At 44.3% G+C, this 15,696-nt stretch overlaps 1 protein-coding gene across 1 annotated transcript in view; it reads left to right on the top strand.

Annotated features, from left to right (window-relative positions):
- LOC140190462 (protein lin-28 homolog A-like) overlaps positions 1–15,696 on the top strand; it is an 82,542-nt gene that overhangs the window by 55,530 nt on the left and 11,316 nt on the right. Inside the window, exon 3 of the mRNA XM_072247076.1 lies at positions 8,408–8,592. Coding sequence (XP_072103177.1) covers positions 8,408–8,592 — 185 coding nt within the window. The remainder of the gene's footprint in view (positions 1–8,407; positions 8,593–15,696) is intronic.

Raw genomic sequence — 15,696 nt, 5'->3', positions numbered from 1 at the left:
TTACCGCAATGCTTTTACAGCTCAGGGCGTTCCAGAGTTTGGAGTTCAAATCCTGTGCCTTTCTGTAAAGAGACCCTGTACGTCCTCCCCATGAAATGCGTGGGGTTTTTTTCCGGGTCCTCTGGTTTCTTCACACAGTCCGAAATGTCTACTGGATAGGTTCATTGATGGCTTTGTGGCAAAGCTTGTGGATAATACAAAGATAGCTGGAGGGGCAGATAATATTGAGGAAGCTGGGAGTCCACAGAAGGACTTCCATTGGGAGAATAAGGAATGAGGTAGCAGATGGAAAAGGGTGCAGGAAAGTGTATGGTCCTGCACTTCGTTAGAAGAAATGAAGGTGCTGACTGTCTTCTAAATGAGGACCGAATTCAGAAATCAGAGGTGCAAAGGGAATTGGGAGTCCCGCCTTGAAAAAGAATCTTGGTACGAAACCTCGACTATTTATTCATTTCCATAAATGCTACCTGACCTGCTGAGTTCCTCCAGCATTTTGTGTGTGTTGCTCTTGTATTTGAAGTGCAGGATTACCAAAAGGGCAGCTTGCAAGTTGAGTCGGTACTGAGAAAGGCAGATGCAATGTTAGCATTCATAGTGAGAGGACTGAAATATAAAAGCAAAGATGTAATGCTGAAGCTTTATAAAGCACTGATGAGGCCTCGCTTGGAACGTTGTGAGCAGTTTTGGGCCCCTTATCTAAGGAAGGATGTGCTGGCATTGGAGAGGGTCCAGAGGAGGTTTACAAGAATGATCCAGGAATGAAAGTGTTAATGTATGAGGACCATTTGATGGCACTGGGCCTTTACTCACTGGAGTTTAGAAGAATGAGGGGGGAATCTCATTAAAACTACCAAATATTGAAAAGCCTGGACAGAGAGGACATGAAGCCGATGTTTTCTATAATAGGGGAGTCTAGGACCAGAGGGCACCGCCTCAGAATAGAAGGACATCCTTTTAGGATAGGGATGAAGAGAAATCTCTTTAGCTAGAGGAATTCATTGCCACAGATGGCTGTGGAGGCCAAGTCATTGGGTATTTTTAAAGCAGAGATTGATAGGTTCTTGATTAGTAATGGTGTCAAAGGTTACAGGGAGAAGGCAAGAGAATGGGGTTGAGAGGGAAAATAAATCAGCCATGATGGAATGGTGGAGCAATCGATGGGCCGAACGATCCAGCACTGCTATCTTATGATTTTATGGATGCGGTGGGCTGAGCAACACATTTCTATTTTATGATTAAAATTGGTGTGTAGTCCAAAACTGACTATATTGTCTTTATTAAGCCACAAAATTTAAATTCAAGTAATTTATCTGGAATAAAAAGCTAGTATCATTGAAAGTAATCATAAGTGCTGATTGTAAAGTTTAGTGCTCCACCATTTCCTTCAGGAAGGAAATCGAACATTATTACCCAGTCTGTCCTGTATGTGACATTGGATCCAGCGGTGTGGCTTAATTGCCAACACCCCCCCCCCAACCCCCCAAATGGCTTAGCAAACTAGCTTTTTAAAGAAAAGATTAGCTTTAGTTGTCACACGTACATCGAAACATACAGTGAAATGTGTCACGTGCGTCAATCAAATCACCATGATGCTGGTATCAACGGAGACTGCCTGCAACCTTAACCCGCACGTCTTTGGAATGCGGCAGGAAACTAGAGCACGTTGAGGAAACCCATGCGGTCACGGGGAGAACGTACAAAGCCCTTACAGATCAGAATCAGGTTTAATTATCACCGGCATATGTCGTGAAATTTGTTGTGTTTGCAGCAGCAGTACAATGCAATATATAATAATTGAGAAGAAAAGAATGTGAATTATATTAAGTATTTAAATATATACATACACACTGTATATAGAAATATACACGGTCTGTGTATATATGTGTGCATGTATACACACATGCGCACACACCATCTTTTTAAGGCATTGCTCCATGAAGATGTCCTGGATACTATGAAGGCTGGTGTCCATGATGGAGCCGACTGAGTTTACGACTCTCTGAAGCTTATTTCGATCCTGTTGGTAGCCTGCCTCCCCCCCACCCACCAGACGGTGATGCAGCCAGTTAGAATGCTCTCTACAGGATATCTGCATAAATTTAGGAGTGTTTTTGGTGACACACCAAATCTCCTCAAGCTCCTAATGAAACATAGCCGCTGTCGTGCTGCCTTTGTAGCTGCATTGATATGTTGGGACCAGGTTAGATCCTCAGAGATATTGACTCACAGGTCCTTGACACTGCTGACCCTTTGTGCTGTAAACGTAGCATTGTGCGAACTGCTATGCTGCTGTGCTGAAACTATTTAAATAAGAAGTAAGCTAATGTTAATGCTGCCAACCTTACTGATATGAAATGACTAAATTTCAGTTTCCTTGTGTGAATCCAGTTTATTTCATTAAGATACAGTGAGGAACAGGCTCTTCTGGCCCTTCAAAAAACAGCAATCCCCCAATTTAATTTCTCTCTGCATGGAGCAGATAAAATTGGCAAGGTCAAGCAACCCTGAATCTCCAGTAACGGGATCAAGAAACACAAGAGGGATAATTTTCCCACAGCCCACATAATTACATCCTAATCCTATCAGATTCCTTCTTCTCCAGCCCTTTTCCAATCCCACCCACTCGACTTCCCTTCTGGTTTGCCCTCCTCTCCCCTCCCTCCACATTTTTATTCTGGCATCTTTCGCCTTCCTTTCCAGTCCCGACAAAGGCTCTCGGCCCGAAACATCGACTGTTTGTTCACATCCATAGATGCTGCCTGTCCTGCTGAGACCCTACAGCATTTTGTGTGTGTTACTCTTGCATCTACACCTCCCCTGCCCTTTCACATCATCCTCCCTCCTAAGTGTGGATTGTGAACGATGAAGACCTGTGATCATTCCTATCAGACCTGGACTCTATCATAGCTGAACAGAGTCTGAGGGTCACTTATCTGTGTTCAGCATTGGAGCCAATCACATCTGGGTGAAGTCACAGGGTCAGTCACTTCTGACAAGGGAACTCACATCTGCACATGGCCCTGGGAGGGGGCAGTGGGATCAATCACATTTATACTGGACAAGACCAGAACCTTTATCATGGAGTACAGGGCAATATTTATTCCACAATAGTCGTTACCTGATTGCTGCTTTTTTGGTGCCCGTCCAGCAGGCCCGGGTATGAGAGTGGGTCACTCTTAAGTGCCAAGCTGATTTGGAGAGGTCGAGTATGGCTCCTTTGGCAGCAAAATCCAGGTCCTAGTGTGAGTTGTGATCCTCTGTTCGGACAATTTAAACACCAGCCTACATAGACTGGGGCTCCCCTCTCTGCGACTCTAAGGCTGTGTGACTGCCCCTGGCTGCTGTGCTCTGTGTCTGTGAGCTTTGTGGTGATTTGCCCCGCTAATATAGACTGAATACCGAGGCTTGAGGCCTACTCCGGGCTGTTCCAGGGATTTGGATCTAAGGATTCAATTTGGCTTGGAATGCTGCTGTTGTTGCTCGCTTCTATTCTTTGCATGTTTTTTTTTCCCTTCTCTTTCTCTGTGCGTATTGGGGGTTGGTCTTATTTTTTAAAAATTACGTTCTTTCGGGTTCCTTGCTTTGCAGCTGCCTGTAAGCAAACAAATCTCAAGGTTGTATAATTCCTACATTCTTTGGTAATAAATATACTTTGAATCTCACCCTGATTGCCCACAGAATTGGCAATTTTTTTGTTAAAGTCAGAAAAATTCCTGAATTTGTAGGGTGGGGTTTGTTGTGGGCAGTAGGCAGGTGGAGAGCTATGTGTGGACATGTGATATGTATACAGTGCCTTGAAAAAGTATTCAGCACTCACAACTATTTTCACATTTTACTGTCTCATTTTCTAAATTTAAAATGGATTGAAGTAGGATTTTTGAGCTAATCTAGAAAATATTGTGCCTCATGTCAAATCAAAAGAAAAATTCTAAATTTGTTAAGTTTACTAAAAATTAAAAAAAACAAAATTGTGAGGCTGAATAGGCCTTTGTAAAGACTATGCTATCTTTCCTCAGGTGCAATACTGTATATTACTTTACCAACTCGCCCAGTTTTTGGATGTAGAAAATTAGAGGATCACCTGTTTTCAATAATTACCCCCTCTCTCTAAGGTCGAACAGTATGGTAGATTTTCAACAGACCAAACCAAATGAAGACGAAAAAAGCATTCAAGATAAGTCAGGGAAATGATTATAGAGAAGCAAATATCTGGGGAAATATACTAGACCATCTCAAAGGCAATGAACATACCTAAGAAGAAATTGGCAAATCTTGCTCCATCAGATTGTGCAGAGCTAATAGAGACTTATCCAAAAAGGCTACTAGCTGCGAGAGGTGGTTCAACTAAGTACTGAACGAAGGGGGCTGGATACTCTGAACTGCTGGCATTCCAGTTTCTGAATTTTTAGTTTTCTAGGCTTTTCAATTTTCATTGTCTTTTTGGGCTGTACTCTGGGGACATGTGATTCCCGGATGGAAATTTACAGTTAAATTGATGGAAGTCCCCAGTTGTTATACTTACCTATGTGAACAAAGGGTTGGGGGCCGAATACTTTTTCAAGGCACTGTATAATAGACATGTCCCCAGGGGTTAAGACGTTGAGAAGTTGCAGCTTCTGGTGGCTCCGCAAGGCTGCCCCTTTGTTTTTTTGTTTATTCTTTCTTCTGCGGTGATTGCCGATTGTTGTAGGCTGAGACAGGGTGGATTAGAGAAGAGGCAATTTACACTTGACACAAGATAAAGAGCATTTTTGCTGTAAAATTCATCAGTCTTTTGGAATACCATTGCTTTGCTTTTATTGTTTTGAAGGGAGAGAGAGAGAGAGAGAGGTAAATGTAGTGGACAGGCCTGTAGGGAGCTCGAGAAGGCCTTGTGCAATGTGTATGGGTAGGATGTCCTGTATTTCCCAGCATGCCCCTCACTTCAACAGGCTCCTGTGATTAGAGGATCGGACACACTGGCCTCTTCTGACTTTTCAAAGTGGGCCCCACCATCATTACCAGCCTATTATTTACAGCACTAACTCACCTCCTGCAGTATCAGTGGCTCTGGAATGTCCCAGATTTGCCTGCGTTGGCAGAGAGTGTGGGGGGTTGGGACGATAGCTCGGGTGAAGCGTAACATTAAAGCAGTCAATTTGTGCTGGGAATCCCTCGGGTCTGATGCCCAGCAGGGAAAGTTGTGATAAATTCCTCTCAACAAACCTGTATTTTGGCAGGTCTGCAAAAAAGGCGAACACTTCAGAGTGATTAGGCTGACCTGTTTGGTTATTCGGTAGCTGGGACAGATGCTAGCTGCATAGGTGTGCCTGGCTGAGCAGGTTATCTGACTTTCCATTGTTCAGTATCAGTCTGAGTACATGATGGCTAACCTGACAAAGTTGTGACGGTTGAATTCCAGCTTCTTCTGTACTGATGCACAAGGACTAGGTTAGCACAGCACTTCACAGCACAGGTGACCCAGGTTCAATTCCCACCGCTGCCTGTAAGGAATTTGTCCGTTCTCCCCACGTGGGTTTCCTCTGGGTGCTCCGGTTTCCTCTCTCAATCTAAAGACACGCCGGTGGGTAGGTTAATTGGTCATTGTAAATTGCCCTAGGATTAAATTGGGAGATTGCTGGGTGGCGTGGCTCAAAGGGCAGGAAGGGCCTATTCCGCTCTGTATCTCGATAAATAAATTAATAAGTTTTAAAATTGTACATAAAGCCAGTAAATGCTCCATTTACTTGGAGTTCAGTTCTGGTCAACTCATTATAGGAAGAATGTGGATGCTTTAGACAGGGTGCAGAGGAGATTTACCAGGATGCTGCCTGGATTAGAGAGCGTGTCTTATCAGGAAAGGTTGAGTGAGCTAGGGCTTTTCTCTTTGGAGTGGAGAAAGATGAGAGATGACTTAGACCATAAGACATAGGAGCAGAATTAGGCCATTTGGCCCATCAAGTCTGCTCTGACATTCTTTTTTTTCTTTTCAAATCTTTTTGTTGTATATATAGGAAAAATAACATGATTACATCGAAGTAACAACACTTACAATGCCTCAAAAAAACTCATCATCTTAAAGATTGAAAACAAAATTTTGTGATAACAAAAAAAACCTACTGAGCAAAAAAGTGAGAAAAAAAAGAGAACCCATTAGGTGTACAACCCCGGAGTCAGGCGTCATATAAAAAGCTTCTAAAAATAAACATCAAACCGCCAACAAGAAAAGAAAATATACTAAAAGAATTTACAATTAGATCGTGGAAAAATTATATCAATTAACTCAAATGATAATATCGAGCAAATGAGCCCCATCTTTTCTCAAAATCAAAGGTTCAAAGGTTAGACTTCTAATTTTCTCCAAACTAAGACATAGCATCACTTGAGAGAACCATTGTGACAAAGTGGGAGCTGATGTATCCTTCCACTTCAACAAAATGGCCCTCCTAGCTATTAATGTAACAAATGCAATAACATGTTGGTCAGGCACAGAAATATCATGAATATTTTGAGGAACTATTCCAAAAAGCACAGTTAATTTATTAGGTTGTAAATTAATTTTAAGTGCTTTAGAAATTGTTGAGAAAACCGACTTCCAGAACTGTTTCAATATAGAACAAGACCAAAGCATATGTGTCAGTGTAGCTATCTCAGTTTTACATCTATCACAATGACTATCAACATTAGGAAAGATTTTAGAAAGTCTCTCCTTTGTCAAATGATAACGATGTACAATTTTAAATTGAATCAATGAATGGCTAGCACAAATTGAAGAAGAGTTAACCAACTTCAATATCCGCATCCAATCCTCTGTAATAAAAGTCAAATTAAGTTCCTTTTCCCAATCCTGTTTAATCTTAGACAAAGGACGCTTATCCCATTGTAATAGTAAATTATATTTATTGTTTGCTTATTTGTCTTTTGCACAGTGTTTGTTAGTATTATGCATGGTTTTTCATAATTTATTTCTTTATTTCGTGATTTTTATTAATGACCTGGATGTGGGGGTAGAAGGGTGGGTTGGCAAGTTTGCAGACAACACAAAGGTTGGTGGTGTTGTGGATGGTGTAGAGGGTTGTCGAAGATTGCAGAGAGTCATTGATAGGATGCAGAAGTGGGCTGAGAAGTGGCAAATGGAGTTCAACCTGGAGAAGTGTGAGGCGGTACACTTTGGAAGGACAAACTCCAGGCAGAGTGCAAAGTAAATGGCAGGATACTTGGTAGTGTGGAGGAGCAGAGGGATCTGGGGGTACATGTCCACAGATCCCTGAAAGTTGCCTCACAGGTAGATAGGGTAGTTAAGAAAGCTTATGGGGTGTTAGCTTTCATAAGTCGAGGGATAGAGTTTAAGAATTGCAATGTAATGATGCAGCTCTACAAAACGCAAACACGAGGAATTCTGCAGATGCTGGAAATTCAAGCAACACACATCAAAGTTGCTGGTGAACGCAGCAGGCCAGGCAGCATCTCTAGGAAGAGGTACAGTCGACGTTTCAGGCCGAGACCCTTTGTCAAGACTAACTGAAGAAAGAGCTAGTGAGAGATTTAAAAGTGGGAGGGGGAGGGGGAGATCTATAAAACTCTGGTTAGGCCGCACTTTGAGTACCATGTCCAGTTCTGGTCACCTCACTATAGGAAGGATGTGGAAGCATTGGAAAGGGTACAGAGGAGATTTACCTGGATGCTGCCTGGTTTAGAGAGTATGCATTATGATCAGAGATTAAGGGAGCTAGGGCTTTACTCTTTAGAGAGAAGGAGAATGAGAGGAGACATGATAGAGGTGTACAAGATAATAAGAGGAATAGATAGAGTGGATAGCCAGCGCCTCTTCCCCAGGGTACCACTGATCAATACAAGAGGACATGGCTTTAAGGTAAGGGGTGGGAAGTTCAAGGGGGATATTAGAGGAAGGTTTTTTACTCAGAGAGTGGTTGGTGCGTGGAGTGCACTGCCTGAGTCAATGGTGGAGGCAGATACACTAGTGAAGTTTAAGAGGCTACTAGACAGGTATATGGAGGAATTTAAGGTGGGGGCTTATATGGGAGGCAGGGTTTGAGGGTTGGCACAACTTTGTGGGCCGAAGGGCCTGTAATGTGCTGTACTATTTTGTGTTCTATGTTCTGCTTACCTGTAAATGCCTGCAACAGAATGATTATGGTGCCATATAAATATTTTGATAATTTAGCTTTGAACTTAGCTCTCCATAGTACAGCTGTGGAAGTTTGCTAGAGTCTTTGGTGAAACTTTGAATTCTAATGACCAAGTGACACTGGGCTTGTGATGGCTATGTTACACTTTGACCTGAATTGCTTTCCTTATTTCGTTTGTTCGAGGTGATTTGGGAAATTCTTTTGGAAAGACTTATTACATTTTGAGTCAATTCTCAGCAGTATCAATTCCCTTACCACTGAGTGCTGTTTTATTTCAGAGCAAGCTGCACATGGAAGGCTTCCGCAGTCTGAAAGAAGGAGAGCCAGTGGAGTTTACATTCAAGAAATCGTCCAAGGGTTTGGAATCGATACGGGTAACAGGTCCAGGCGGCACCTCCTGCATCGGGAGTGAAAGGAGGCCTAAAGGGAAGAATATGCAAAAGCGAAGACCCAAGGGGGACAGGTGAGGTGGTGAGGGGGGTAGTGGGCAGAGCTGTCCGAGCAGCGTGCGATCCCAGTCCTCGTAAAGCCTTGTGTCAGAGCCAGCGGCTTGTGCATCGTTGCATCCCCAAATACAGAATGGGAGGAAACAGGGAGGGGGAGATGAGGTGTGAAGTGAAGATAAATTTGTCATCACTGCGGTACGGCAAAACTCTACCTCCCAAGGATGCTGGAGTCATCCAGCTTCACCTGAGGTGATGTGGTTTCAAGCTTCTGCAAGGTGGCATAGTGGCTAGCACGACGCTTCGCGGTGCATTTCCCGCTGCTGCCTGTCAGGAGTTTGTACGTTCTCCCCATGACCGTGTGGGTTTCCTCCGGGTGCTCCGGTTTCCTCCCACAGTCCAAAGACGTACCGGTTGGTAGGTTATTTGGTCATTGTAAATTTTCCTGTGATTAGGCTAGGGTTAAATTAGGGGATTGTTAGGCAGTGTGGCTCAAAGGGCTCGGAAGGCCCTGTATCTCAGTAAATAAATAAATCCACCTGAAGTGAGAACAATGGCTCAGAAGCACAGTATTCTAAGGTTTGGTTCCTATTGCACTCAGAAAGAAATGGGTGGGAGGGTGTTACTGAGTTAGACGCAGAGCATTGGGCAGGTTTGCGATTAAGACACTGGGGAGCTGTAATGATGTCAAGCAGTGAGTCAGGTTTGAGTCAGTGAGCTTTCATGAAGCGGCAGTTAATGAGCTGAAATGTACTTAACCTTTCACTGGCGGCCTGAGGAGAACCACTGGTGAGGTGCCGAGCAGGTTCGTGGCCCGCACCGGAAAACAAGACGTACAGAACACACCTAAATGTCACTTGGGGGCATGGTTGTGATTACTGGTTGAGGCATTGTGTTCTAGAGTCAGGAAGGTATGTTGTAGCTTATTAAAACTGTTGTTAGACCACCTCTGGAGTGTTGTATTCAGTTCTGGTTGCTCCATTATAGGAAGGAAGTGGAGCCATTGGAGAGGGCGTGGAAGGGGCTTACCAGCATGCTGCCTGGATTAGAGGGTATGACCTATAAGGAGAAGTAGGACAAACTTGGCTTGTTTTCTCTGGAGCAACAGAGTTTGAGGGGAGACCTGGTAAAAGTTTATAAGAGGTTTGGTAGACAGCTGGTATCTTTAACCCAGGAAAGAGTCTAATTTAAGGTGAGAGGCGGCAAGTTGAAAAGAAATGTGTGGCGCAGGTTTAGATTACAATTTCTTACATCGAAACTATCTTTTACATGAACAACCAACACACCTAGGGATGTGCTGGGGGCATCCCGTGGGTCCTTTTCACAAGATGGTGGCCATCTAGAATGCGAAGTGGCAGTGGAGGCAGGCACGATAGATGTAGTTAGAAACATAGAACATAGAACAGTACAGCACAGTACAGGCTCTTCGGCCCACATTGTTGTGCTGACCTTCAAACCCTGCCTCCCATATAATCCCCCACCTTAAATTCCTCCATATACCTGTCTAGTAGTCTTTTAAACTTCACTAGTGTATCTGCCTCCACCACTGACTCAGGCAGTGTATTCCACGCACCAACCACTCTCTGAGTAAAAAAATCTTCCTCTAATATCCCCCTTGAACTTCCCACCCCTTACCTTAAAGCCATGTCCCCTCGTATTGAGCAGTGGTGCCCTGGGGAAGAGCCGCTGGCTATCCACTCTATCTATTCCTCTTATTATCTTGTACACCTCTATCATGTCTCCTCTCATCCTCCTTCCCTCCAAGAGGCCCTTGGGCATGTGAATGCAGAGAATGGAACTGAATCTGGGTAGGCAGAAGGGAATAGTGTAGCGAGGCATTTAATTACTAGTTTAATTAGTCTGGCACAGCACTGTGGGACAAGGAGCCTGTCCCCTGCTGTACTGCACTTTGTCTGGGCTCCTGCTTAGCAGCTGAGCTGGGGGGACATGTCGCATTTTATATCTGCCGCCTGCCCACGCCATGTCCCTCACGTCGGACGTGACTGGTGTACTTGTTTCTGCTCCATCTCATGGGTTGCTGAGCTTGTCAGAGAGGTAAGTGTAAGAAAAGATATATAAAAGTTTTTTTAAAAACTACTTTTATGAGTTAATTTATGAGACCTTTTGAGCATTTTGGGGTTCTGCTGCCTGAAATCAGGGGATAGGATTGAGGCCCAAGCTGAAGGAAGCCTCTAAGTCAGGGGGTCCCAACCTTTTTTATATCATGGACCAAGAACATTAAGCAAGTGGTCTGAAGACCCCAGGTTGGGAACTCCTGCGCTAAGGGGTTACCAGACGTTAGTGCGGTTTTGGGGTCTAGCCGAGGCAGAGGAGTGCGAGTGTGAAGAACAGGCTAGACAGCAATGATCCAGCCATTGTTTCAGCAGTGAAACCAGATGTTCACCTTCTTTATATAGAAATGTCTGGATAGGCAAGTGCGAATTGGAACGACTAGAGAAGAAAACCAACTGAGGCAGAAAGGGACAGCGATAGCAGTAGAGAGATAGAGAGAGAGAGAAAAAAAAACGGGCAGACATGGAGGTTGGAGGTGTTGTGGATAGTGTGGAGGGCTGTCAGAGGTTACAGCGGGACATCGATAGGGTGCAAAACTGGGCTGCGAAGTGGCAGATGGAGTTCAACCCAGATAAGTGTGAAGTGGTTCATTTTGGTAGGTCAAGTATGATGGCAGGATATAGTATTAATGGTAAGACTCTTGGCAGTGTGGAGGATCAGTGGGATCTTGGGGTCCGAGTCCACAGGACGCTCAAAGCAGCTGTGCAGGTTGACGCTGTGGTTAAGATGGCGTACGGTGTATTGGCCCTCATCAATCTTGGAATTGAATTTAGGAGCCGAGAGGTAATGTTGCAGCTATATAGGACCCTGGTCAGACCCCACTTGGAGTACTGTGCTCAGTTCTGGTTGCCCTACTACAGGAAGGATGTGCAAACCATAGAAAGGGTGCAGAGGAGATTTACGAGGATGTTGCCTGGATTGGGGAGCATGCCTTATGAGAATAGGTTGAGTGAACTTGGCCTTTTTTCCTTGGAGCGACGGAGGATGAGAGGTGACCTGATAGAGGTGCATAAGATGATGAGAGGCGTTGGTCGTGTGGATAGTCAGAGGCTTTTTCCCCGGGGCTGAAATGGCTGCCACAAGAGGACACAGGTTTAAGGTGCTGGGGAGTAGGTACAGAGGAGATGTTTTTTACGCACAGAGTGATGAGTGCGTGGAATGGGCTGCCTCAACAGAGGTGGATACGTTAGGGTCTTTTAAGAGACTTTTGGATAGGTACATGGAGCTTAGAAAAATAGAGGGCTGTGGGTAAGCCTAGTAACTTCTAAGGTAGGGACATGTTTGGCACAACTTTGTGGGCTGAAGGGGCCTGTATTGTGTATGTTTCTAAAATAGGAAAATCTAAATCCAATTTCTGTAATTGCTGTCTGAAGAAAAATCCCCAGCCATCACCTGCACCCAGGCACATTCTCACCATGATTATTTCCACTTAGTGCCTTTATGGGCTTGTCCCCTGGCCCAGTTCGTCTGCTACAGAAAACTTTATGCTCTGCTTTTGTTACCACTGTTGTAACCTCACACTAATGGTAAGTCTCCAATCTTTTACTATTAAACTACTTTGTTGCCTGAATCTTAACTCGCATCATCCCATTCTCCCCTGACCACTGTGCTCCCTGATTTAACAGAGCACCAATTTAAAATAAAAAGAAAATCTCATTCATTTCTACCAGTGTAACGCGCTCTCGACCCTGCATTACATGCAGGCCTCCTGTGCATCTCCAGTTTAATTGTTTCACCATCAGGAGCAGTGTTTACCTCCTATGCCCCTCTACCTCCCTTTTAACCTCTAGGATGCACTTTAAAACCACTGTCCTCAATAATATGCCTATTATCATTTTTGGTAGCTTGGAGTCAAATATTTTTTGATTTCAAAAAGCCCTGTTTTCATGCGCTGGGTGTCATACTGCTAACGACTTTTGACAATGAGACGCAGAAGTACAGAATGGGACAGAGGTAGGGGATTAAAAGGAGGGAAAGTAAGAGGGAAATGATATAGAGAGTGTGATGGGAAAGTTTGTCATTTATTTATTTATTGAGATACAGCACAGAATAGGCTCTTGCGGCCCTTCGAGCTGCGTCATCCAGCAACCCCTGATTTAACCACAGCCTAATCATGGAGTAACTTACAATGACCAATTAACCTACCAACCCGTATGTCTTTGGACTGTGAGAGGAAACCGGCACACCCGGAGAAAACCCATGCATTCCAAGGGGAGGTTGTACGGACCTCCTTGCAGATGACGTCAGAATTGAACTGAAAACTCTGCACCCTGAGACGGAATAGTGTCGCGCTAACTGCAACGCTACTCTGGCGCTAGTCGGAACATAGAACATGGAACCTAGAGCTGTATAGCACAGGAACAGGCCATTCGGCCCACATTGTTGTGCTGAACCAGCTAAAAAGCAAATCAAAAACACCCAAACACTAATCCCTCCTACCTACACCATGTCCATATCCCTCCATCTTCCTTATACCCATGTGCCTATCCAAATGTCTCTTAAAAGCCTTTAATGTATTTGCCTCTACCACCATACCAGGCAGCACATTCCAGGCATCAATGACTCTCTGAAGTAAAAAACTTAACCCCTCACGTTCCCCTTGAACCCACCCCCTCTCACCTTCAATGCATTCCCTCTGGTATTAGATATCTCGACCCTGGGAAACAGATACTCCTTGTTTACTCTATCTATGCCTCTGATAATCTTGTAAACCTCTATCAGATCTCCCCTCAGCTTCTGACTCTCCAGAGAAAACAACCCAAGTTTGTCCAGCCTCTCATGATAGCACATACTCTCTAAACCAGGCAGCATCCTGGTAAACATCTTCTGCACCCTCTCCAAAGCCTCAACATCCATCGTATAGTGGGGACACCAGAACTCCATGTAATACTCATACAGTTGGACTTGGAGGGCTTTCAATTGTTTGAGAGGATGAAAAATAGGGTAGGGACTGGTGAGGATGGTTAACTCCCTGAGGGTATGTAGTTTGTTTGGGAAGTGCCCTCGTGACCTTAATCCCCCCCTCTTATCAATGTGATTGATTTTCATTTAATATTTCCATGGCGACTGAGACTGATGTCATTGATTAATTGAGCCCCCAGTCTCCTTTGTGTTTATTTACCAATTGAATCTCATGAATTATTTATTTTGCATCACTTATTTAGTTGCCTTCAAAGGTCAAGAGGCGATGATTAAAGTAGGATGCCCGTTTGGGGATGTCAGCTCTCCAATACCTTGCGGTCTGCCCTGAGCTTCGTTCTAATTTCCAATTTTCCCTGAGTTTTATGCAACTGAAGTGATGCCATCGCTGAACTTAATGGAGAAGGAAATTTTCCTGCCTGATTTCCGATCACTTCCGGGAAAGTTGCTAATTCCTGGTGTTCCGGCCTTGATGTACCAACAGCCATCATTAGAGACTCTGTACTCAGACCTCCCACTCCAGTTGCCCTCCCCTGCCTCAGGGCATACACTCCTTGACCTGTCGATCATCATGGAAATGCAAAGGGAATTTCAAGGCACCCTAAAGCACTTTAGTGCCAGAGTGGTTCTTTGAAGTGTACTCACTGTTGTAAAGCAGGAAACGTAGCAGCCAGTTATAATCTGAGGATGATCACATAATCTGCTGACGTTCGTTAGTGGATCAACTTTGGGCGAGAGCGGGTCATTGCTGTGGAGAGCGTTCGGGCCGACTGCATGACTGGCTGTTATGGGGGTGGTGGGGGTGGGGGAGTGGGGTGGTGGCTCTACAAAGGATCAAAGTAGCTGCAGAAAGTTTGAACTCTCTGTCCTGGGCACCAGCCTCCCCAGCATCCAGGACGCTCAAGGGGCGATGCCTCAAAAAGGCGGCATCCATCATTAAAGACCCCCATCACTCAGGACATGCCCCCCGCTCATTGCTGCCACCAGGAGCCTGAAGGCACACACCCAGTGACTCAGGAACAGCTTCTTCCCCTCTGCCATCCGATTTCTGAATGGACAATGAACCCGTGAACATTACCTCTCTACTTCTTTTTCTCTTTTTATGCACTACTGATTTAACTTTTACATATACTTGCTGTAATTTACAGTTATTATTATGTATTACATTGTACTGCTGCCACAAAGGCAGTGAATTTCACAACATATGCCAGTGATATTAAACCTGATCCTGATTCTGATCTTTTCTGAAATAGTGCAGATATCTTTGACATCCATCTTCTAAGTTGAATGGGGCTTGACAGATGGATCTCTAAGTATGATGCATTTCCTTGGTAATACATTGGAGATTTAAAACAAATCATACTGAGGTTCACGATCAGGGTATTAGAGGAAGGGAAGTGCTTTGGGTTGGGTGTGCATTTAGAAATCAGATGGCAGAGGGGAAGGAGCTGTTCTGAATCGCTGAGTGTGTGCCTTCAGGCTCCTGTACCTCCTCCCTGACAATAGCAATGAGAAGAGGGAACGTCCTGGGTGGACTGTCTATTGCAAATGGCTCTCAGGGTGAGCTGACTGCTTGAATCTCTGCAGTCCTTCTTGGTGAGGGTATTCCCAAGGCATTGTTGGGCAGCAACGATTTGCAGAAGTTTACTCAGTCCTACATTTAATTTTATCAAAATGTGTATGTTGATGGTCAATACTCCACACTGGGAACATAATTGCCTTGATGTTTTTTTTAGCTGGGCCAGAATAGCAATAGGAAATATTCCAAAGATTTTTTACTATCAAAATGCCCCAATGACTTATTCCGATTTGCTTGTAGCGTTGCCCAGGTTAATTTGTAATTACTGAGATCCTTTGGACTAACAATAATGGGTTGTCATAAGACCATAAGACATAGTGGTAGAACTAGCCCATCAAGTTTGCTCCGCTGTATGATCACGGCTGATTTATTTTCCCTCTCAACCCCATTCTTCTTGTCTACTCTCCATAAATTTTGACGCCCTTACTAATAAAGAACCCATCAATCTCCATTTTAAATGACTTGTGTCTGCTGCAATGAGTTGTATAAACTCTCAACCCTCTGGCTAAAAGAGATCTTAATCTTTGTCCTAAAGGGATGTCCTATTCTCTCC

Source organism: Mobula birostris, chromosome 30 (assembly GCF_030028105.1).
Source record: "Mobula birostris isolate sMobBir1 chromosome 30, sMobBir1.hap1, whole genome shotgun sequence".
Classification (NCBI taxonomy): domain Eukaryota; kingdom Metazoa; phylum Chordata; class Chondrichthyes; order Myliobatiformes; family Myliobatidae; genus Mobula; species Mobula birostris.
This window is presented reverse-complemented; position numbering and strand designations above follow the sequence as displayed.